The sequence below is a fragment of the Pteronotus mesoamericanus genome, unplaced genomic scaffold, assembly GCF_021234165.1.
Source record: "Pteronotus mesoamericanus isolate MK-2021 breed Mesoamerican mustached bat unplaced genomic scaffold, CSHL_Meso_final contig_1203, whole genome shotgun sequence".
Lineage (NCBI taxonomy): Eukaryota > Metazoa > Chordata > Mammalia > Chiroptera > Mormoopidae > Pteronotus > Pteronotus mesoamericanus.
The window spans coordinates 424,109-446,908 of NW_026555043.1; the positions used below are offsets into that span (position 1 = coordinate 424,109).

Here is a 22,800-nt window from a genome sequence, read left to right on the forward strand (position 1 = left end):
AGACACATGAGGACCCCGCATCTGGGAATATACGATAGATGCACCTCTCCCTGTTCCTGCCACTAAGGATGACTAAAATCCTTTGTCATTACACATAAAACAAACATAGGACTGAAAAAGAGAGAGGAAGGTGGATCCAGGAGGGACCTCTGGGCCTAAGGAAGGTCACGGGGGACATTCCCTGGGTTGTCTCTTTGCCTCCCGCATCCCAAACTTGGAGCCCAACGAGTGAGCAAGCCAAACACTCACGCACAGACAGAAGCCCCCCGACAAAAGCCTGCCGTGTCTACTACACGGATCAAGAACAGGGCAGCCCAGAAAGTCAGAAAACGTTCTGGTGGTAGCCACTCCACTCTGGGCAAAGGCCACAAGAAATACTGAGGCATCTACCCCGCAGATGCCGAGTGGGGGGCCTGGGCTTCCCCCCGGGACAGGCCCTCACAGGTGCCCCGCAGCCCCCGCCCCTTTCCTGCTGCAGGGGTGTGTCAGGGAGGGGAGGCCAGGGAGGAAGCCTGCGGTGTCGGTCCCCTTGTACCTGCCCCTCCTCCTAAGGCAGTGGCCAGTCTGACATTCACTTTCAGAACTTTGAGACACAGCGCCATTGACTCTCTGCCCCCAAGGGGCTTGGGAGGTAGGCTCCCCCCGTCTGCAAGGGCCCTGATAACGGGCAGGGTCTTGCCTGCTGTTCTTGGTGTGGTGTGAGCCGTGCGTCAGAGCTGGGGAGTGTCCCGAGAATGCAACCCCGCGCTAACACCCCTAACCTCGGTCCGTGCGGCAGCCAGACCAGACCCCTGGGGTGTAAAGGCACCACCGGATGCCAAGCCCTACGCCACAGCTCTCACTCCAGACGAGGGCCTCCTTCCAGTCAGCCCAAGAAGTGGTGAGGATTATTCACTTAGGTCTAAATGCAATTTGTTTTCTGAACTCGTTTCAGTTGGATTCTCTCATGTTTTATGCTCCGTAATAAGTTTATTTTCTGTTCTACTTGAATCGGCGAAACCTCAGGGGCGTCTCTTGCAAGGTACAGAGAGGGATGATGAGCAACTCAAAACAGAAGCGTGTCCAAGGCTTCCAAAAACGGAAACCCACCCCCTCGGGAAGCACGCAGCTGAGGGAGGAGGCGGGAGCAGGTGGAGCGAGAGCGTTACCTTCGAGAGGGCAGTGGGGCTGCCCTCTTTGCTGATCTCAACGCTTCGGCAGGGCCTAGCATCTGGGGTGGAGGTGGAGGTTGGTTCAGGCCTCTTTCTTGACTCCTGGATGTCCCCACCCTTTCTCCCCATCACACAACAAAAAAATTATGTATTATGAGCTTCATTTTTAAGAGAAAAACAGAGGCTTACAAACACAGGCATACTCAAGCCCACAAGCCAAGAAGCCAGGACTCTACACCATGTCCCTCTGTCCTTCAGAACGGACTGCCCGGAGCTCCTCAGGGACAAAGGTCACAGTGCGCCCCATCTGAGGTCGCTGAGGCTCCTTGTATCAAATGACGGCAGTGTAAACAAATTAGAATAGGTGGTTTGGGGTTTTTTTTTCCATCAGCAAGTAATTAGGCAAGTCACACCTGCTGGAGGTTCGTCGTAGATCCATTCTGGCTCCTTTATGAGCTTTATACCTGTCTCTGTTGGCAATTAACGGACTCAGCTGAATTTTCTATGACTTACCTCGAAACGCCATATGCTCACAAAGGTACGTGTCTGGAAAACGCAGCCGACGTCTCAAGGAAAACATAAGCAAGCACTAAGTATACAAACATTTCTGCTGGGTACACATGCCTACGATTTATCTTCTTTTATGTGGCTCCTGTCACTTCTTGAAATAAGTAAACAAAAATAAACTAATTTCCGGTGACATTTGCATTCAAACCAGAATGTTTGCATCCAAAGGACATGCTTTATTATCAGAGGAGGAGTCAGAGGTGGGCTCCCCCTCAGCTTCCTGAGTAAAGGGTGGCATGTCTAGCTGTCCTGCATCAAGAGCAAACCTGTGGTCTAGCATTTGGAATACCATGAACGTATCAGATAAGAACTTCCTCAGCTCCCAGTCTTGTCCCACACACCCTCAACAGTGGGTCAGGCCCTGCATGAAGGGTCTCAATGCCACCAGACCGGCCGAGCACTGCTGGGGAGAAGTACTGGATGTACCCACATAGAATGAAACCATCCAAATCTACGGTCTCCTCCACCACCGGTCTTTAAGCCACTCCCTGCCACGCTACTATGTATCATTGGTCAGCTTTTTCTCCCTCTCCTCTGAATGACCATGTTTACTTTGACTGTTCTCCTCAAATTATTCTCCTACCCACCAGCGAATGCTCTCCTTTGCGCCACACAGAATATCAAGGCTATGGAGCGTGACTTCTTTCTACGTCCTGCTTCCTGTATCCATAGCCTTGTCTTCATTTGCTTCTAAAACCCACCTTCGTTCCTTCCATCTCCAGCCAGAGGTTCTTTTTCAATTGTTCATGGCTGACCTATTTGCATTTTCTTCTGGATTCTCTGAGATGCTTCATCATCAGATATTCCCAGTAGGGATGGTCTTCCAAATCTTTTTTTCATCTCAAGCCTAGCTTCCATTCTAGCCATAACTTTTTAGAAGCTTAGTCAAACACTTCAGTCTTTAAATAAAATAAGCAAAAAAGAAAAAAATCAACAAAAAGTCAATGTATACCTCCCTCCATCCTAAATTCTTTGTAATTGTCGCCCTAATGGCCTCTTTCCCTTCACAATTAAGTCTCTCAAATGGTCTTCATTCCCATCAGCCAACTTACCAGGCAAGGAAATGAATTTCCTGTTTTCGCATTCTTATCCTACTCGGCCTCGCTCAATATTGGACAACTTATTCACATTTCAGAATAAACGAAACTATCCTCTGGGTGTCTCTCCCTTTTGTTTGGAAGAAAATAAGTAAATAAAAAAGAATTTAACAGAAATTCTTTCCACCCACCCCACATGGCTGAGAGAGACACACTCATAACTTGTGTAGCCGACAAGTCTGTGCTTCTTGCTTCAGAAGAAAGCAAGAAAGTATCTTCTTAGCCAAAGGGGTATGTACTGTTCATATGAGACAGAACTGAGTTGTCTGGACAAAAAGAAAGAAAAGAGTAAAAGGAAGCATGTTGCCCTCGGTAACGAGGACACGCTTCCTCGGCAGCAGCGAGTAGGTTGCCCCAGCACTGATGGACACAGGCACCCAAGCACCACCTGTCACTTGTGGTGCCAGAGCCGCACAACTCTCACGGGGCCTCAGAAAAGCTCTCCAGCATCTGTCTGAAGTCCATGTGACCAAGTTTGGAAGGTACGGGGCTGGGGGAGGGTCAAGGGAACAGAACATCCTGCTCGTGTGGGAAAGGCTGGAGTTTTCTCAAGGAGTGAGTGGGGCCCTGCCTTTGGGGACTTGAGAGTAGGAAATCCTGGAAAAAACTGGGAGGAATTAAGAAGTGATAGTTAAAGAAAAAGATCCTTCCTGTGAGGCATCGCCCTTTCAAAGGCATAAGTCTATTAACGTGCTTTCCACCGCGACACCAGGGAGCAACCGCAGCGAACAGGTACTTTCAGCATTATTTTTCCATTCATAAATGAAGGACTAAATGAGACGTGCTTTGGTTCTAGTTTTCCTTATAACACGTGGGACCTCCTAGTGCAGAAATGACCGGATAATCTTCTCTGTGCACATCACCATCCATTACCTGGGTGCTAAGATGAACAATAGTGTGACATACAGGTTAACACCTAGCAAATTACATCCCTTCCCAAAAGCAAGACACGACAGGCTGCACAGAGAAAAGGAGAAACATCGTGAAGAGAGGGCAGTAGTAAGTCCATTACATTTGCAAAGTACTGTGCAAAACTGAGCACCAATGGTCCGTGACCTCAAATAGTTTCAGAGGTCGCACTAAGATGGAGTCAGAGGCGTTCGCTTTTAGACATTAATTTTACACCTGGATGAGGAGCATCGCTATTAAACTCAGAGGCTCACACGCACCTAGCGCGAAGGTCCAAGCAGAGTTTCAGGAGGGCCACTATGGAACTCGCAGTGCCCTTCCGTCCAGCCAGATTGCCCTTCGCACCACCTGCCCATCAAGTGACGCTCTATCCTGACCGTGGACGAAGCTCCACCCTACGGTTCTTCAACACAACAACTGGCAACATCAAGGCTCACATGGCCGCCTTACAATGAAGTGTGGTTATCTGCTTTTTTTCAAGGCATGATGTGTACTTCACATGTTTTAGATAAATTGCTAATGTTATTCAGGTGTTTACATAACTACAGAAAAGCCAAACATTTTATTGTTTCTAAAGCTCTTGGGCACATGTATTTTCTTGGCCCCCACAACCACTCTGACAGTAAGACATAATATGTGTCAAACGGACCTCTGATTCTGGAAACAGAGTAGATGCGATACTCTCCATTCAACCTCCCCACAAAAGCTACTGAATAGGTGGATAAAATACAAATTACCTGCAAGGAGGCCTGAGAAAGGAATTACGCTGTGCTTCAAAGCAAAGTAAAACCAGAAAGCCTTGAGGATAGGGAGCACTGAAGCCATCCTTCCCCTTGAGAGCTTCCTGCCAATTCTGAAAGAACATGAGTTTCTGCTTTGCTAAATGCATAGGGTCCAGGAGACAGAAAGGGCCCAAGGCCTGGGCAAGGCAAGGAAATTAATAGGCGACCACTCAAAAAGCTGGTACAGGGCAGGACTATATGCGTAGCATGGAAGCAGACCAGAGGCAAAACGCTTCCACGAAGGGGACAGCGAGCAAAACTGCCTTGATCTGGCTCTGGCACTTCTCTGGGTAGGTACCCATGGACAGCTGGCTTTCAGTCCAAGCTCACACCATCTCCGTAGTTTAAAAGTCAGTGAGCCAAGAATTTAACAAAAGGCGGACCCACGCTGAGAGTGTGCTGCTGGGTGACTGACAGAAGAAATTCTCTGAGGAGGAAGCTCAACCCAGAGTGCAAAGATTTGCCCCAGATGCTGATCCAAGTCTCTGGGCACCTTACACTCCATCTTCATAAAGCACACAAGAAACAAGATGCACAAATGAAAACCCGCCCAAGCAACTGGCATTTAAAAAAATGACTCCAAATCCATACCCTTTTGGAAATAGAAATACCAGTTAAAATTTAAGAAATTTTAAAGAACTATTACTATGAGGCAAAATTCTCTTTAAGGCAGTTGAGATCAAGAAATTACTAAACAATAACCAACGTTTCAATTGATTAGAAAGACACAACAAAATTCTAAACATATGCAACTAGCAACATAGCCTCAAAATAGGTAAAGCATAATTTATCAACTAAACAAGGAAAAATTAATAGTTCCATCAACAGTTCCATTGTAATGGGAAATGTTCTCTCAAAAATGATAGGCCAGTCAAAAAAGTTATTAAGGATATAGGAGATTCAAATGACACAAATAACATGTTTAATCTAAACCACACAGAGAGAACAGTATATCCAAAAGTTGAAGAATACATATCCCTTTCATGCACATGTGAGATATTTATAAAATGCAACCCTCCATCAGGCCATAAAGCCCCAACAATGATCAAAGGGTGAGTGGCAGGTGAATGACGTTTTCTGTTCATAATAAAGTTAACTTAATATCAAAATTACATAGGTGGCTACACAAATTCTATATGTTTGAAAAATTTTTTAAAAACTATTAATTTGTGTGTCAAAAATGAATCGTAATGGATATTAAAAAATCTTAGTGCTGATAGAAAATTAAAATAGCACACAAAAATACCAGCAGCACAGGACTAAAGTGGTAACAAGAAATGGATTGCCTTAAATGCTTGTATCAAAGACAAAGGTATAAGGAATGTTAACAATGAAAATAAAGCTACAGTAAAAGGATGTAAGATGAAAGTTATGCCACAGATTTTTGAAACTGAGATTTAATAGACACATTACCAGGGGGTAAAAAAAAAAAAAAAAAGACATCTTATTAGATTTTTCTTAAAAAGAAATTAGTGGGGAGAAGTAGAGGAGGGTATAAGGGGGAATAAATGGTGTGGAAGGAGACTTGACTTGGGGTGGAGAACACACAATACAATACACAAATGATGTGTTACAGAATCGTACACCTGAAACCTATATAATCTTATTAATTAATGTCACCACAATAAATAAACACATAAATAACAAATATTGCATTAAAAAAAGAATCAGAAAACCAAAACACATCACTGAATCAAGAAAGAAATTGAATCAATAGGTTAAAACCGTGTCACAAGAAAGCACTAGTCCCAGAAAAATCTAGAGGCAAATTCTCCCAAATACATGAGAAACAGGTCATTGTAATGTCATACAACCTTGTCCAGAGAGCAGGAACAAACAAATGAAAAAGAAATATGTCCTTAACTTATTTTAGGGGACATAGCTCAGATACCAAAAGCAAAGACAGCAAAAGAGAACAAAATTACAAGCCTCTAACAACTGTGGACAGATATGCAAATCTTATATAAGATCAGATTTAATCAAGCAATGTATAAAAAGGATAATATATTATGACAGATGGGTTTATACCAGAACTGCAAGTTTAGTTTAATATTAGAAAATCAATTAATGTGATTTATCTCAATAACATATTAAGGGGGGAAAACTTTCTGATAATCATAATAGATGTGTAAAGAAGCATCTAATATAACAACATCAATTCATATTAAAAATCTTTTAGCACATGGGGAATAGAGAGGTAGTTGCTTAACCTCATAAATAAAATACACACACACACACACACACACACACACACACACACCCTTCAGTAAATGTCATTCTTAATGGTGAAATGTTGAAAGCATTCTTTAAAGATCAAGAACAATAAGAAAGATACTATCACCATTTCTCCCAATCATTGATCTAAAAGCCCAAGCCAATGTATTAAAAACAAGGAAAATAACTAATAAAAGATAAAATACTTAGAAATGAATAGGAAATCCCCATCATTTGCAAATGATATGATTATTCACACAGAAAACCCTCCATAAAAATTATTAAAATTTAAAAAGTATTCAGTATTTTAAATACAAACTTTATATAAAATGATAAATCTCATTTCTTTTTACCAGTAGCAATCCTTTTTAAAGGAAATTTTTAAAATATATATTATTTACAATAGCCCATAAATATGTAAGGTATTCAAGAATAAAATTGACACATAAGCAAGCTTTTTATACAAAAATCATCAAACTTTATGAAAACTATTGAAGTTTATCTAAATACAGAAATGTATTCATCTTGAAAACTTCTTGGACAAGAGCATTTGATATGATGAAAATGTCAGTTTTTTCCTGCAGGTATGTCATTTCAATAAAATCCCAATAAAAATCCCATTAAGTGGTTTTCTGTTTTTGTTTTCAAATTAAACTGCAACAGGTTTCCCCAGTTTTTCAAAAGTTCACTTTAGGCCATTTCACTTTCACAACAGTCTTACATTAGTACATGTTTTTTGCTAACCCAAAGAAATCTGAGGAGGAGTGTTGCTTTTCAAAAAAAAAAAAAAATTGCTAAAAGCAGAAATAGTGCCCGGCACTGATTCTGCAGGGAACCGTTAGGGAGGCAGTGTGCCCCTCACACCTGGAGCTGGAGGGCGGCCCCACCAAGCTCCTTCCCTGGGAGCCACGCTCAGCGTCGCGGCGGCACCTGCCCCAGAGCTCCGAGCGGCGGCCGTGGGCGTCTGGGCTTCGCCTCCATTTCTTCCGCGCGCCCCTTCACAAGGCGTGTCCTCCGGTGGCTGTTTCTTGCTTTACACCGTTAGAGCCTACAAAGGAGTTCATAGGACCACTCTACTTTCCGACAGTGGAGGAAACCTGTACTAAAATTTATTTAGACATGAAAAGAAGCAAAACAACGTACAGAGCTTCCCTATTAGATATCACAATGCATTCAAAAACACAGAAATTAAAGCAACATGATAAGGGTGCAGAGATGGACACATAGAACAATGAGTCAGAAGTAAGATACAGGAAACAGGCCCACATACCAAAAGTGACCGTGTGACATCAGAGCTGGCATCGCCCTTGAGTGGAGGAAAGGGTCCCATACATCATGTGAGGAAAGACAAAGCAATAGCAAAATGAAGAAAATGTAAACAGGTGCTCCACAAAAGAGGAAATCCAAAGGGCCCACGGAAACATTTGGAAAAAAAATTCAACCTTGTTTATCAAGGAAATACCAACTAAAACTACGAGAGTTTGTCATGGACTCATCAGGTGGGCAGAAGTGAGAAAGGAGGACAACTCGGAGTAGCAGCCAGGACGTGCGGCAACAGGAACTCTGACCTGCAAGAGGCGGGGAGTAACTTGGTATGACCACTGCTAAGCTAAGCGCCTATGTCGGGATGCACTCAGTGAGCCCTCTTCCAGGGACACACCCAGACTAGGGGGACCAGTACACACATCAAGGATGTTCATCGCAACAGCCTCAAGCAGCAAATACTGCAGGAACAATCCAGATGTAGCAACAGTAGAAGCGGGGAGTAATGAGATACTATATAGCCATACAAACAGACCACAGCGATAAAGTTTATTTTAATGTCCCTTCTGGCAGCAAGGGTGTAAAGGGGAAACTGATCATTTAGAAACCACAACTTACAAAATGTACCGATTCACAAGAAAGATAAACTGTGTCCAACGGCACCATGCTGTGCATTACAAATCGTATAAGGTCAAACTCTTTTCCTACCTGTTTATCCAGATCTGTACATTCCGAGATAAAACCACAGACAAAACATCATCTAACAGAATCTCTACAGGAACCACAGGTTCTCACGATATGATCACTGACTAGTCCAGCAGCACAGTTCACAGATTCTGACCAATCCCTGCTGACATTATCTGTGACCAACCCCGGCCTCCAACCCCTATAAACACCCTCCTGGAACTCTCCTTCTGAGATGCCAGGGCTGCTCCATTTATGAATTTGCTGCAAGTTTATGAATCTAACATTGTTTGCCTACAGGTCTGGCTCAAGTGGTGTTTGGCCCCCACGGTTTTATCGATGGTCACACGCATCTGTGTGCATGAATAACTCCTTAAAAATGCAAGTCAAAGGAGCTACAACAGGATTTCAGTAATTAAAAAATCAACGAGCCAAATAAGCTTCATATTTTTTATGAAACGTACCTATGTGATTAAGCCATAAAGAAAAGCAGGGGAACAACCCAAAATTCTGAAGGAAAAGAGAAGAAATGAGATGGGAAAAACACTCAGGGGACGTGGTCAGTGTTGGTAACTACTTTTTGGTGGGCAAATAGGTGTTTATTTTATTCTTTTATACGCTACTGAAGCATATTATAGATTGTATAGCACATAGAATGTGGCTCATGATTTTTAAAAATTAATTGTCAAATGAGAAGACTGGGCTGATATTCGTTAAAGAGTTTGCCCAAGCTAGCACAGCTAATTAGAACATGAAGATTTTGATGACAGAGACGTGTGCTCTGCTGTGTCCCCAATGCCCAGGACAGACTATTTCCTGAAGCAGATCCACAACAAATGTTTGCTGAAGAAATGGAGAAGCGGGGACCCATCTGTTTAACACCAGTCTATTTCTTTCCACTCATGACACCATAACACGTGAGCCAGTAAGTCCCAGGAAGCAGCCTGATGTCAGTACCATCATGAAGGGCTTTTCCTTTTAAATGGGGTACTTACAGTCTATAATCCTCTCCTTCAAGAATTTCTAGGGCCAAACACAGCCCGCCTCTTATTTTTATGCATCAAGTTTAACTGGAACACAACCAAGGCCATTTGTTTTTGCATTGGCTACGGCTGTTCTTGCCTTACAAAGTCAGAGTTGAAGAACTGAAACAAGACCCTCTGTCCCACATATTTAATATCTGTCCCTTTGCAAAAACGTGTGCTGATCCCGGCTCTATTATCAGTAAGAATGCCAACTCAACCCTCCTCTCAAAGCCAGCTGGTGACGCGCCCCTGGCAAGCTTCTTAAGCTCTTATAGTTTGAATTTCCTCATCTCGCATGTCGTTCATCGTCCCAGGAGAGCTGTGCAGATTCATCGTTCACAACGCCTGAAGAAAACAGACACTGCTCACAGGTTGCTAATTTCCACCCTTCATTCCTCTGCTGCTGTTTGGAAACAATTCTTCGCCTCACTCATTGCTTCTTTATTTATGTCTGTGTGGAGAGGATAAGGTTTTCCTTTTCTTTTTTTCTGCCCCCAAAACCCACCTGCTCTCTTGCCACCTAATTCCCACCTCAAGTCAACAGAGGGAAGTGCCCTCTGTTTGTGACACCATTATCGGTTGCTACGGAAACAGAGGAGCTAGAAACCCAGTTGCCTTAAAGCGTTTTGTGGGCACTTCCCCTAAGTACTGAGAACATGCATTCCTGCAAAAAACCTCAAAGACAGATGCTCTACACCCCCAGGGCCTGACTCCGTCAGTGGCACAGAACAGGTGTCTTTGCCTGGAAGAGCTTTTTGGCATGACATCAGCTGAGAGAGAAGAACGCCCCCAATGTCAACGAATGATTGACTAATACATTCCTTTGATGCTAGAAGTTCCAAAGAGGTGCTCCACTCCTGAGGCGGAAGGGTCAACTTTCATATCACTGGCTTGGCTTTCCTCTACGAGGATCCACCTCTTCCCTCATACAAGTGACAATGACAGCACCCTTCTCTTTCAAGTGAGACCCTACTCCTTCCTGGCTAAGGCATGGCCTGGCTCATAAGCAGAATCCACCAGCTGACGACACTGACATAAGGCACAATACCATCCAACTCTACCCTTTAATTCCTACCCCGTTTTGCTAAGCAATACAGGGCTGAGGACGCCTAGCTCATCCTGACTGGCTCTGAACTAAAGATAATCCCATTTCATTAAAAAACCCCATCAGCTGTAGCTCTAAAGTTATTGCAAGGAAAGGGCTTGAGCATTTCATAATTAACACGTGGCAGCAGGTGCTTGTGAACAAAGCGGGTGCAATTAGAATAACTTGAAGTCAATAATTCATAAACAATAATGTATTATTAATCAATTATTGGGGCCTGAACAACATTTAATGAGATTAAGCTGACTGCCACACTGAGCTGCTGGATACATATTGATTTTATCAGAGTGCTTAATTAAACTACGTAAGTTGCCCACTGATCACCATATCACAGCTCCCTTCAAAGCAACGCAGTTTCTATTTTGCCTCTCTTCCTTATGAATTAGGAATTGTTATTGATTGAATAGAAATTAAGATAAGGATTCTTGCTTTTCATAACAACTTACAAGCCTACCAGACACTCTGGCTACACTCCTCTCTGATCATAAGAATAAATGCAGTCTGCACAGGAATTATTTTTTCCAAAGAGTTCAGAATCTTAATAAACAGGGCTCCACTGTACGTTAAAGAAAGAAGAGAACTGCTTCCAGCCTTCCATTTTAATGACCAAAAAAACTGAACCTCAAAGAAAGGGAAAAGACTTGCAAAATACTGAGATGAATAATGATTCAAAAAAATTTTTACTCCTGTCTCAAACATATGTTTATCAATCTTAGAGAGAGGAAGCGGGGAGAAAGAGAAAAAGAGACAGACAGACATCGATCAGTGGCCTCCCATAGGTGTCCTAACCGGGGATCGAACCCGCAACTCTTCTGGTGTACGGAATGACACTCCAACCAACTAAGCCGCCAGGCCAGGGCATTGTGGCTCAAGTTTGTGTCCCCCCATCCCTTTCCCAATCTAAAGTGTTTCCAAAACCTTGCATGAAGCCTCTGTCTACTGAAAACAAGAGAGGCCTAGCCATTTAACTCTACGAGTTTCTAGTAGCATCTTCTAGAAACAGAAAGCTGCTTCCCCAGCGGCTGAAATTTTGCAGAATCATTCATCACAACCACCATGCATAAATCCTTGTCTTTTGACATGCAGGTCCTTCTTCCCCTTGTCACATCGCTAATGATGGGAGTTATTTATGTTGAACATTGAACAAAATGTTTTTTGCTCCGCGTTCCAGCCCAGTGATCCTGCCTGAGGACACACGGTGACAGCTCTGTCGAAGCATCCTGGGGCACCGGGGGCCCTGCTGGTCTTCCTAATTAAAGCTTTACCTGTCAGTTTCACGAAGAGCCGCTTCCAACCTGGACGCGCGTCACCACGTGTTGGAGGATGCCCTTGCCCGGTAAAGTTCTGGGATGTCAAAATCCACAGCTGTCCCTGGAACTCAGCGCTCAGCCGGCCACAGGAAATCAGCCTGGGGGACAGCACGCACAGAACATTGCACCGCCCCTTCCCTCCCTGCAGGGGCAGGCAGGCTCCGGAGGCACCTGTCTGAGCCCCGCCTTGAGGGGAGAAGCCCATCATTCGGTCGTTACCAAGGTGGCTATGGACATGTATTTTAACTACAGCATTCCAGGCCGTTGTTAATATGCCCAGGGACGCAGCCTATGATCCTCAATCTCTCTTGGGACTGGAAGCAGTGATCCCCAGCTGTGGCCTCGAGAGGCTCCCCTTTACAAAAGCCTATCTGTCCAAACCACTGCCTTTCACCACCTTGGGAGGATGAGGGCAGGGATCGCCACAAACAAACTGGAAAATGCGGTATCGTTCGCGTCAGTTTTCCTCACTAGATCCAATCCCTACTGTCAAGGAGGAGGAGGGTGCTCTCACACAACCTCAGCGCTCTGCGAGCCGGGCCTGTGATGGGACTGTGGTCTGTCCGGCCTAGGAGGAGGTCCCTGCGGTCATCATCCCTCGTCACTCACCGCTCACAGAGTGGAAGGAAGGGCTCCAGCAGGTCCGGGGACATTCATTATGGAAGAGCAACTGGGGTCCGTCTCCTGGCTCTACCGCCTCACTCTGCCCCGGCTTCTTCAGCGCCTGGGCCCCAGAGGCCAGCTATGTTGAGGATCACTCGCCATCCCAAACACACCAAGTACAGCCGCCCTGCAAATTACAACCTAGAAACCCCACTGTGGGGACTAAGGGAGTCTCTGCCAGCTGCAAGGGAGTGCGGAGCTCCCTCCACGGCTGCCGTCCCTCAAGCAAGCCACACACAGCAGAGCTGGGACGGAGTCAATAGCTGCCTCGCTGAGGTTGCTGGTGTTGCTGGCAGACAGAGGAGGTGCCACCAGGTAAATGAGTCATCTTAAAGGCAAAAAAATATATTAAACACCGCTCTTCTGCTGATATTTCTGAGGTCAAAGAATACAGGCAAGAGGCAATGGGGAAAACATGGACCTCAGCTGGACTCTTAATTCAGAAATTGCAAAATCCTTCCTCTGAATTTCTTACTTTCTCCTGGGCAGGTGGGGGAAGTATTCCAAGAATCAGAAGGGAAGCTTATTCTTTCAGTAGTGCTAATGTCAACTGACAATATAGAGGCTCAGATATGCTGTTTCAGGTTCACAGACTCTCAAATTCATATTCTCCATTATAGTAAACAAAAAAAAATAGACTTCCATTTTCCTTCTAATGGGAAGAAGTAGCGTGGAAAGTGGAAAGAGCAAGGAGTGAGAACCTCCATCTCCAGCAGAATAAGAGACTAATATTCTGAGCGATGCTGCCCCTGAAACAACCAACATGGTAAAATAAAACATTTTTTTTTCAAAAATCATTTTTTAATGCATTGCTGATCTGGTCTGAAAAGATGCCAAAAAGATGAAGTGAGGCCAAAGACACCCTAGAAGGTAAGCAAGCATCAAAGCATCCTCCCCCACCCCTACGGTTTCAACCCAGCCCTGGAGACCCTGAGCTTCTGCTTTGAAGGCTGCAGGAGACTCAGGGACCCAAGAAGTCTGGGCTCATCCACAGGGGGCGTCCAAGAGGAGATTCTTGCATAAAGCTGAGACCTCAAAGGCCTTCACACTTGGTGAGCAGAAAGGGAAAGCAAGAACAACTCTATATCAAATCTTCCCCAAGCATGCATTACGATAAGCAAATCCTCACGCATATTTCAAGTCATGCTCAGCCCAGCCTGGCGGTCTTAATTGGACCATTTCAGGACCTGACAGGCCGGTGATGACCCACCCTTCAGAGCACGTGTTGACAGGCACGAAAGCCAAGTTGTTTGGATTGGGATGTTGTGTTTTAGGTGCAGGGACCCAGAGAGAGAAAAATGTCTGGATGACAAAGGTCCAGGATGCTATGGGTCTCTGCCCAAGCTGCCAAGAAGGAGCTGTTTTCACAGGCAACTGGGGAGACTCTGGGGCCAAGCGCTGCGGAGGAGGCCGCAGGGTTTCCGGGGGCGCTAACCCCGTCTTTATGTGGCATCCCGCAGCTCTCTGGAAGCCCAGCAAGGACAGCATAAGGGACCTTCCCGTAGCTTCAGGGACAGTTGACAACCACCAAGAGAAGCCCAAGTATCAGAGAAAAATGGAGTGACCCATGAGGGGTGACTGCAGCCAGTAGCTGCTTTATGGGCCCACTTGGGGCTGCCCTTGGGTACCCCAAGGCACATCCAGGAAAGAAGTGACTATTCAAGAGAGGTTACAGGCCCTGCATCATGGGTGGGAGCAAGAACAGATGGAAATTTCGCCTACTTGTTCAGAAACTACTTAGTGCATGCCCGTTTCGTGCAAGACTGTTGGTTCCTAGGGATACGCAGGTGAAGAAACTCGGCTTGCCCGGGGTCTCGTGGAGCTCAGTAACGGGGACCCAAAGGAGACAGAACCAAGCCATGTGACAGAGAGGTTCTTGGTGGCAGGACATTAAATGCAGTGATCCAGAAGGGCATCCTTAACCTGAGCCAGGGTAACATTTGACAAGGAGAAAACCACCAGGCCAACCCGCGGAGGAAAGGGGCTCCACTCGCAGGAGAGCAGCAAAGGCAGAGGCCTGGCGGGCAGTGAGGCCGCTGCGTTCAAGGAGCAGGGAGAAGGCCGGGGGTGAACGGCACTCGCGGCCAAGGGGTGAGACACAGTGGGAAAGGCATGCAGAGCCTCGCGGAGGCAGTAAAAGCTAGATTTTACTAAGATTACGAGGGCTGACCATGTAAACAGGACCACCTATGTGCTCACATGTTGGAGAAACCTCGAACATGTTACTTATACTGTAAACAACTGTTTTTACATTTAGGAAATTGGATCTTGAAGGTCAAAGCTTTCCTCTGTCTGCTGCGCAGCTCAAAGAGTCAGAGTGCGGGGGCCAGGGTCACGGGGGTTCGGACTCGCAGCTTCTGGATAAATCAGAGCTCTAGCTCTTCCTAATCATAGGACTTTCTCAGGGCCTCAATTTTATCACCTAAAAATGGAGATAATAAATGCGATTATTTTCCTTTACCTTACAGAGCTGCTGCATGGGCAGTTAATCATTCGTAAACACTCTGTAAACAGTTAATTACCTTAAAAGGTATAAATTATTACATCTCGTGAACATATTTATAGGATGAAACATTGCAGAAATGATTCTGATGAAACATGTTTCTGCTACAGTACCCACGTGTAGCTAACTTTTAGTATCCTTGCTAATTGAGAAAATTATTCAGGCAATGCAAAATTTGCTTTATTTCCCTCTGAAATAGATTATATTTTATAGCATACTGGCTTTATAATTATGTGTAGCCTGAGCCCTGATATAATTTGCAGGCCTCTGAAAATGCACCTTCCCAAAACCGAACTCATAATTCCTCCACAAGAGTCTTGCTCTCTCCCCTGTTCCTTCGCGGGCCAGTATCACCCAACGTACAACTAGTTCAGCTCCTTGCCCTTCATCCCAACGCCCCACCAGACACTGGGCCGCTCACTTCCAGCACAGACGGATCTCCTACATTTGGACCCTTCCCTCCCATTTCCAGAGACTTATCCTCTGGGAACCTGGTCATCCATACAAATGACTAATACCTGCTTTTATTTTTCAAACACTCATTGTGTGCCAAGCACTCTCCTAAGCCCTTTCACTCTTCAGATCACACCGCAAAAAAGTACTATATTATTCTCTGCAATGTATGAATGGGGGAACCAAAGCCCAGGATGTTTAAGCATTTTTTCCAAGGTCACAGAGCTGGTAAGTGGCAGAGCCAAGACTAGAACCCCAGGGAGCATGAACCTGGGGGAAACGGACTTCACAGCCCCAGGGTTCTCCCCGCTGTGGACTCCCTTCCCAAGGCTGCCACAAAGTCTTCCTCCAAAACAGAGCTCAGCTTGTCATCTCTCTCCTTTTAGTGACATCCCACTCACTCGTCACTGCCTTTTGGAAAAACTGCCTAATGTGAAAAACAAGGTCCTTTACCCCTGAGCCTGAGGGACCTGTCCTACCTGATTGCCTGACCCTTTAACCAGTCCCCTGCGTCCCGTAGACCAGGCCCCTGAGATTTTCACAGCGTCATGTCCAAGCCTCCTGCGTCCACAAATGCTGTTTTTCGTCTTGAAAAGACACCCCCGCTCCATTGCTCCACATGTAGTGGTCTGACTTCAAAACAGATGAAATGGCATTGGCCCCGAACCCCAGTTTCATCATGCTAAAATGGGCATCCTAATCATCTGCTTCCTCAGCTCACAAGGGAACTATAAGGGCCAAACAATAGCACGCAGAAACTTTGTAGGAGTAGAATACACGGAAGGGTATAGGCAAAACTATTTAGCTACGGGGTTTTACCCACTCCCTCTAACCAGCCAGAGAAGGAGAAAGGATTCTTAGTCTTTCTTTCCCCAGAGTGATGAGGCCAAAAGGGGGAAGCAGGAAGGAGATAGAGATAGTGAACCAGTCTAAATGTCACAGACGTAAGGGTTCATGTTAAAAAAGAGTGGGATTATTGCCAACCACTACTTATACATGAGAAGGCTGATAACGATAAGAAAGACGAAGAAAATCAAATCTAAGATGATTTGGATATGTTCTATATACTCCCCCTTTTATGTCTTCTCAAGAAAGAACTGGATCATTCCTCAGGTAGTTTTTGGACTTTGGACTGAGGTTTCTTTGAAAGAAAGGAGGTGTCAATATAGGACCGCCATGCATAGACCAGGGATTTATACCGCTCACCCTTAAGGGACACTTTTTTTAATTCAAATGCTCTCATCCTGCCCTGACCTGTGTGGCTCAACTGGTTGGGCATCATCCCGCAAAGCAAGGCGTCATCTGTTCAATCCCTAGTCACGGCACATGCCAGGGTTGCAAATGTGGTCCCTTGGCTGGGGTGCCTGTAAGAGGCAATCGGGCAATGCTTCCTACTCACACGGATGTTTCTCTCCCTTTCTCCTCCCTCCCCTCCCCTCTCTCTAAAAATAAATAAAATACTTTTTGAAAAAAATGCTCTCACCCCTGTGCTCCCACGGGTCTTTGTCCCCCATTTGGGTATAACGTGCTGTGTCCTCAGGACCTGTTAACGTGAATTTCCCACTCACTCTCCCTGCAGGTTGGAAGTGACAAGGATTAAAAGCTATTTGTCTTTGTATTCCTAATATCTGGTGTGGTTCCCACCCCTTGTTGCCTACAAGATGGGAATCCCAAGGCCAAAAAAGGGCACAGTTCAGTTTCTGTAATTCTAAACACTTTTACTAAAAATTCCCATCGAGAGGTCTCTATGCTCTTGTAGTTCTTGCGCTTTTTTTTTTTTTTTCCAGTTACAGTATTTGTCAGAAGCAGCGCTTCACAGAAAAAAGATAATTTAACCAGGAGACAAGAGCTCTGGTGGCGGGGGCTGGGGGCAAAAAAACAACAACAACAACACAGAAATTTCCAGTCTTTGCTTGAGTTTGTTTTCCTCGGAGCACCGCTGTCATAGCCAGACCTCTCAGAGGAAAAGCTCTGTTCATCATACCTGATCAGGTGTCTCAGAAAGAGACCACGACCAGAGAGGATGGAAAATGATTTGCAAAGAAGCCAAAAGGCGAATTCCGTAACTGTGTATTTTTCCACTCTGTGCTGATTTAAAACCACTTACCAGTTACAACTCCCAACCCCAGGCAGGTGCTGTGTGGTAGCTCATTACACCCCCGGGACCATGTAAATCTTTTTTCTGAGAACAGCTATTGTCTTCCAAGGAAAAGCTTTTAGCATAATGGCAGGCTGAACAGAACGTTGCTTTTGTAAGAATATTTTTAAGAAAAAGAAAAGGAGAGAGGAATTCTTTAAGAACTGCAAATGCAGCCTACGGCTCCCCCCAACCCCACCCCCAGCCCCAGCCCCAGCCCCACCAGCCCCACCAGCCCCACCCGCCCCCTGGAAAGAGGAGTGTGTGGGCCTGGCAGGGGAGGGGGACACAGAAGGCTGTGCCTCCCCCTGTGGGTGGCGATCACCGCAGGCTGCGTGGAAGGTCTTCCACATCAGAACCCGGAGAGGCCCCATCCACCTCTGTTGCTTCTTCGCTTCTGTCCAGTGAGTCAGTGATGACCGACTGTACTTCGCGAATGAGAGTTTCTAGTAAGAGAATGACATAGCCCTCAGAAGAGTCCCACGAATGAGGTCCTTCTCTCATTTAGCTCTTGAGGACAGCTGAGACAAGGCTGCTGGAGGGTCTGAAGACACAAGGGTCCCAAAAAGGAAAATTTCAGCAATAAGGCTGCTGAGGAAAATGAAGCTCCCACACAGAGAGTATATTTTCCCCCAAATAAAGAGACCCAACTTTCTCTGGGCTGAAACCGTCATTTAGAAGGTGACATTAGGGGGGAATACAGAGAAGTGGAGACGTGAACAAAGTGATGGAGGTCTTTAATAGGCAGCGCGCTCCGATTGTGTGCATTTCCGGGGAACTTCCCAGTGGTGGCTGGGCCTGGCGGGCGGGGCGCACTGCGAAACTGCCCTGAGGCCCTCCCTGGGCCCCGCTGGGTCTCGACCTTCAGGGACCCTTACCTTTGCACTTGCAACCTGGAATCGTGACAAACAGAGGAAGCCTCCTGACGGCCACGGCAGGACTCAGAAAGCAGGCAGGGCCAGGGAATGGCTGAGCCTCTCAGGAGGGGGAAGCATCCCCGACTCCGGGCTTCTCAACCACTTCCCCCAGGGTTTGCGTGAACAGTGGCCCCCCGCGCCCGCGCCTCCGCAAAACTTTCCTGACACTCTGATTTGTTCTCTAGTTCTGCTTAAATTTGACATCTCCCCTCGGTTCAAATCCAAACATCATACAATGCACACACACACCACCCCCGAAGAGTTCACACACTGAAGAAAGTAAGACTTGTCAACCCTCTACTTGGAAAATATATATTCAATGGGTCCACTAATCAAAGCACCTGTAACGCAGAATGTGCGCGATGATTCAGCTAGGCTACATGTAATTATGCCCAAACACCATGAGCAATGTGGTCTGGTCTTAGAAAGCACTAGAAACAATGTCTTGGATTGATTTGGCCACCAGCCCTATGTCCTGATGCCTTCTGTACCCACCTGCGGGAGCTTGTCCACTCCCCCACGCCCACCCTCCATGTTGTGACCCCAAACATCCTGGGCTCCTCTGAAGGGCCTGGACTTGTCCACTGACGCTCTCGGAGGTCAGAATAAGCTGCATTCCCTTCTCCTCTTGCCATCAAGTTCTCCCCAAGCCCATATCTTGCACGATGGCTTCAGTGACAATTTCTCAGAAAACTTCCCTGTTCACTGCCTCGCTGAAAAGGGCAGAGGGTGACTTTTTTCTTGGCCGTCTGCCAGAAGTTTTGCTCTGAGGGCTCAGACATCAAGGTGCATGAAGGAGGAGCATTGCGAGAAGGGCCCACATTCAGAGCTCCCAACACTGAGCACTCACCGTGCAATCACGTAGACACCTGGCAAACCCGGCTGCTACGGAGCTGAAAGTGTACTTGGTAAGAAAGTAAGGTTCTATATGTTATAAAATACTTTTGAAAAACAAATCAAACCAAACAAATGCTTTTAGGAGACCCTCTGGAGCCTAGACCCTGAGAAGGACTCAGAGTAATCAACAAAGTGTCCTTGGTAATCTCAGGTCTGGGACTTGGGGCCAGCCCGCCGGGAGAGCCATCATCACCCCAAGCAGGGCGCTCCCACCGGGCCCACAGCCACGCCCTTATTTCTTGGGTGTCTGAAGTTACGCGGAAGTGATCGCCCCACATGGTGGAAAGCAAGTCTTTCAGGGCACAGCACCTCCTCAGGAGGGGTGAGTGGTGGCCACAGAACCGGAAACTCGCCAGGTCACAGCTCAATACAACCCGAGCCAGAAGCCAACTGGGGGTCCCCGGAGGATGGAAGCGGGTGAGACAACTGAACCCCACCCGGAGGGAGGCAAGTCTGGCACTGCTGGCTCGCTTGCTACTCTACATCAATCCATGACATTTTGTAGCTCAAAAGTAGTTTTATGTCTGATTGAACAGGCATAGTTAACTGCATTTGGAATGTATACTATGCTGCTTTTTTTTTTTCTTTTAGAAACACAGCAAGGGCATATGTTCAGGTATATATCGCAGCTTGCCGAGCAAAGCTTTTCTCTGTAGCCCCCTGGAGACTATATCCCCCGCAGTGCAGCCCGGGCTACACCTTCTCAGCTCTGCACTGGGATCAGAGGCTCCAAATGCCCTCTCCCCGCTCTTTCCTGCCACGGTGTCTGAGACATCCGCTGTGAAAATGTTTTCATTGGATTAGAAGAGAAAAATAAAAATCACTGTGAGCAGGAAGAGGGTAACGCGTTTCCTGGTGGCCAAGGCAGCGTGAGTTGCTTTAACGAGTAAGCTGGCTTCCACTAGTGTCAGGACACAGACCAGGGCAGAGGGGGAGACCTGCCTCACCGAAGCGGGCCCGCAGGGGGACGCTGATCCCCTATTCTGATGACAACGGCCAATCAGCCTCATATTCCATACAAGGGACGCTTTCAGGGTTCCGGCAAAACAGAGGGGAACTCTCCTGGCACAACTAGGGAACAGAGAACGGGAGTGTGGGGAGGGCCTGCACCTTTGCCACTTTCTAGTTCTTTGAGCTTTGACTGGTCCCAGGGCCAACTTCACAAATTGCAGGGCCCACTGTTCCAAACTGTTTCAAGAATTTCAAGATGGGGACAGAAAAGCACTGGACGAAGGGCCAGGCCCTTCTAAGCAAGGAACTGGGTGGCTGTGCTCACAGAGACGGTCCCAATTTGCCCTTTCTCCTAGGGCGGAGCCCAGGTGTCCTCTGACCCAGCCCTGTGACTGTCACTCACACAGCTACCGCGTCACAAAGAAAAGGAACAGCGTCCATCTGACCAGCGAGTGGGCTCTCTCCGCTCCGCCCAGGATACCGCTGGAGATGAACAACCATTGACACATTGGCACATGTTTAAGGGAGAAAACCATACCGATTCCTGAGAGTCTATGTTGGTGCTAAGTAATCTTGCAGAGCAAGCAGAAACCAGTCTCCTTTGATTCACAGAAGGGAGTGCTGAGAGATCTTTGCTCTCTTTTTTTCTAACTGAACTATTTCCCGGTGTACGAAATCACTTAGGGACCTTTACCGTGTCTCAAGTCCTCTTCTTAAAGTAAGAGTGCTCTCTGTGGTTGTAATGCCAACTACGGTGCCGATGTTAGCGCAAACACAGACGCAAAGGCAAAGCAGCTCCATGTCACGACTACGTACTGGGGTTCTGCTCAGCTCCCATTCAGAAACTGAAACCGCACAACAAGCTTACACAGACTCCCTGTCTTCAGTGGATAATCGCTCAGTGAAGGTGCCGTCAGAAGGGTTACTATTTCCAACTTCCAAGCACCACACATGTGCAAGTGAAGGACTCCATGACTCTTACAGAAACTGTTCTTAAATGCATAAAACACATGAGAGAATTTTTGGAAAATCCCTTATTATTCATTAAAGCGTTTGGGGGCCTCATTAATTCAGGAGGGGTAATCAGTCATTGATGAGTCAGGTTGCTGAGCATCCACTGTCAGATGCTGATGGGGTGTGAGAAATCGCATCTCATACCCACCAGAGGGTCACCTGAACACAGTTAGCACTTCATCAGAGAAGGCTGTGTCTTCTGGGGATAAATTAGCCAGGTTTTCCTTCCCCAGTCTTTTCCTTCATCTCCCAGACTTTTCTCTGTTGCAAAGCACTCTTCATTCCGTTTGGTTTTTCTTGCCTATCTAAGGCCGGAAACTCTGACAGGAGCCAACTTGCGAAGCCAGCTGGCTGCAGGTGCGCCACACTTGCCCTCGGTGCATGTGTGCCCGCCTCTGTGTACGCTTTGCCTTGGTCTTATGTTTCTTGGCTACGGCCTCCTCCCTGTCATCAGCCTTTCAGATCCGAATGGTATTTCAGTTATGGGGAGGGTTCCTCACCAGGGCCCCAAACCTGCACTCACGTCCTCCCCAACCCTGGCTGACAGTGTGAGCGCTGTGACAGCAGGCAGTGTGTGACGGGGGTTCCTGGGTCAGCGGGTGGGCAACGGGGTGCAGAGGAAGGGGTGACCCTCGCACAGCGCTCTCGATGCCCACCAGCCATTTCATCGCCATAGTAGGCTGCAATTTACTCTCTCTCTCTCTCTCTCTCTCTCTAACAACAGAGTGCTGTTAGCGTTTATCCCTTGTGTCATGCCAAGGAGAATGGTGGGCGTTATTTCTGTAAGGAGGGATCAGACCCAATCCTTGCTGTGGCTTCTGATCGCAAAGGAACCAAGGGTTTCCAAGACTCCGAGACGCACCTCCCCACCCAACCTCCACAGAAGAGGGCCCTTGCTTCACTCACGGAACTGCTCTAGGTGGTCAGCGCCGGCGGACTCGGGCATGGCTGTGATGGTCACCAACGGACACGGATTCCCTCCGAGCGTCTGGCACAGGACTTCCTGCCGGAAGTAAATCTTTCTGGGGTTGACACTTTTTTCCAGGATATCAAGGTGAGTCTGGAGCAGAAACAAAACAGAACTGTACATGATTCATATTTTTGACAATAACAACAATAACAGAAAACAGCAACAAAGCTTACATTTGTGTAACCCCT

At 46.6% G+C, this 22,800-nt stretch overlaps 1 protein-coding gene across 1 annotated transcript in view; it reads right to left on the minus strand.

Moving 5' to 3' along the window:
* The window catches only part of AGBL1 (AGBL carboxypeptidase 1), a gene marked incomplete at its 3' end in the record, with an annotated part of 285,253 nt that overhangs the window by 167,249 nt on the left and 95,204 nt on the right, over window positions 1-22,800 (minus strand). Inside the window, exon 17 of the mRNA XM_054585108.1 lies at window positions 22,549-22,702. Within this exon, the coding sequence (XP_054441083.1) occupies window positions 22,549-22,702 (154 nt within the window). The remainder of the gene's footprint in view (window positions 1-22,548; window positions 22,703-22,800) is intronic.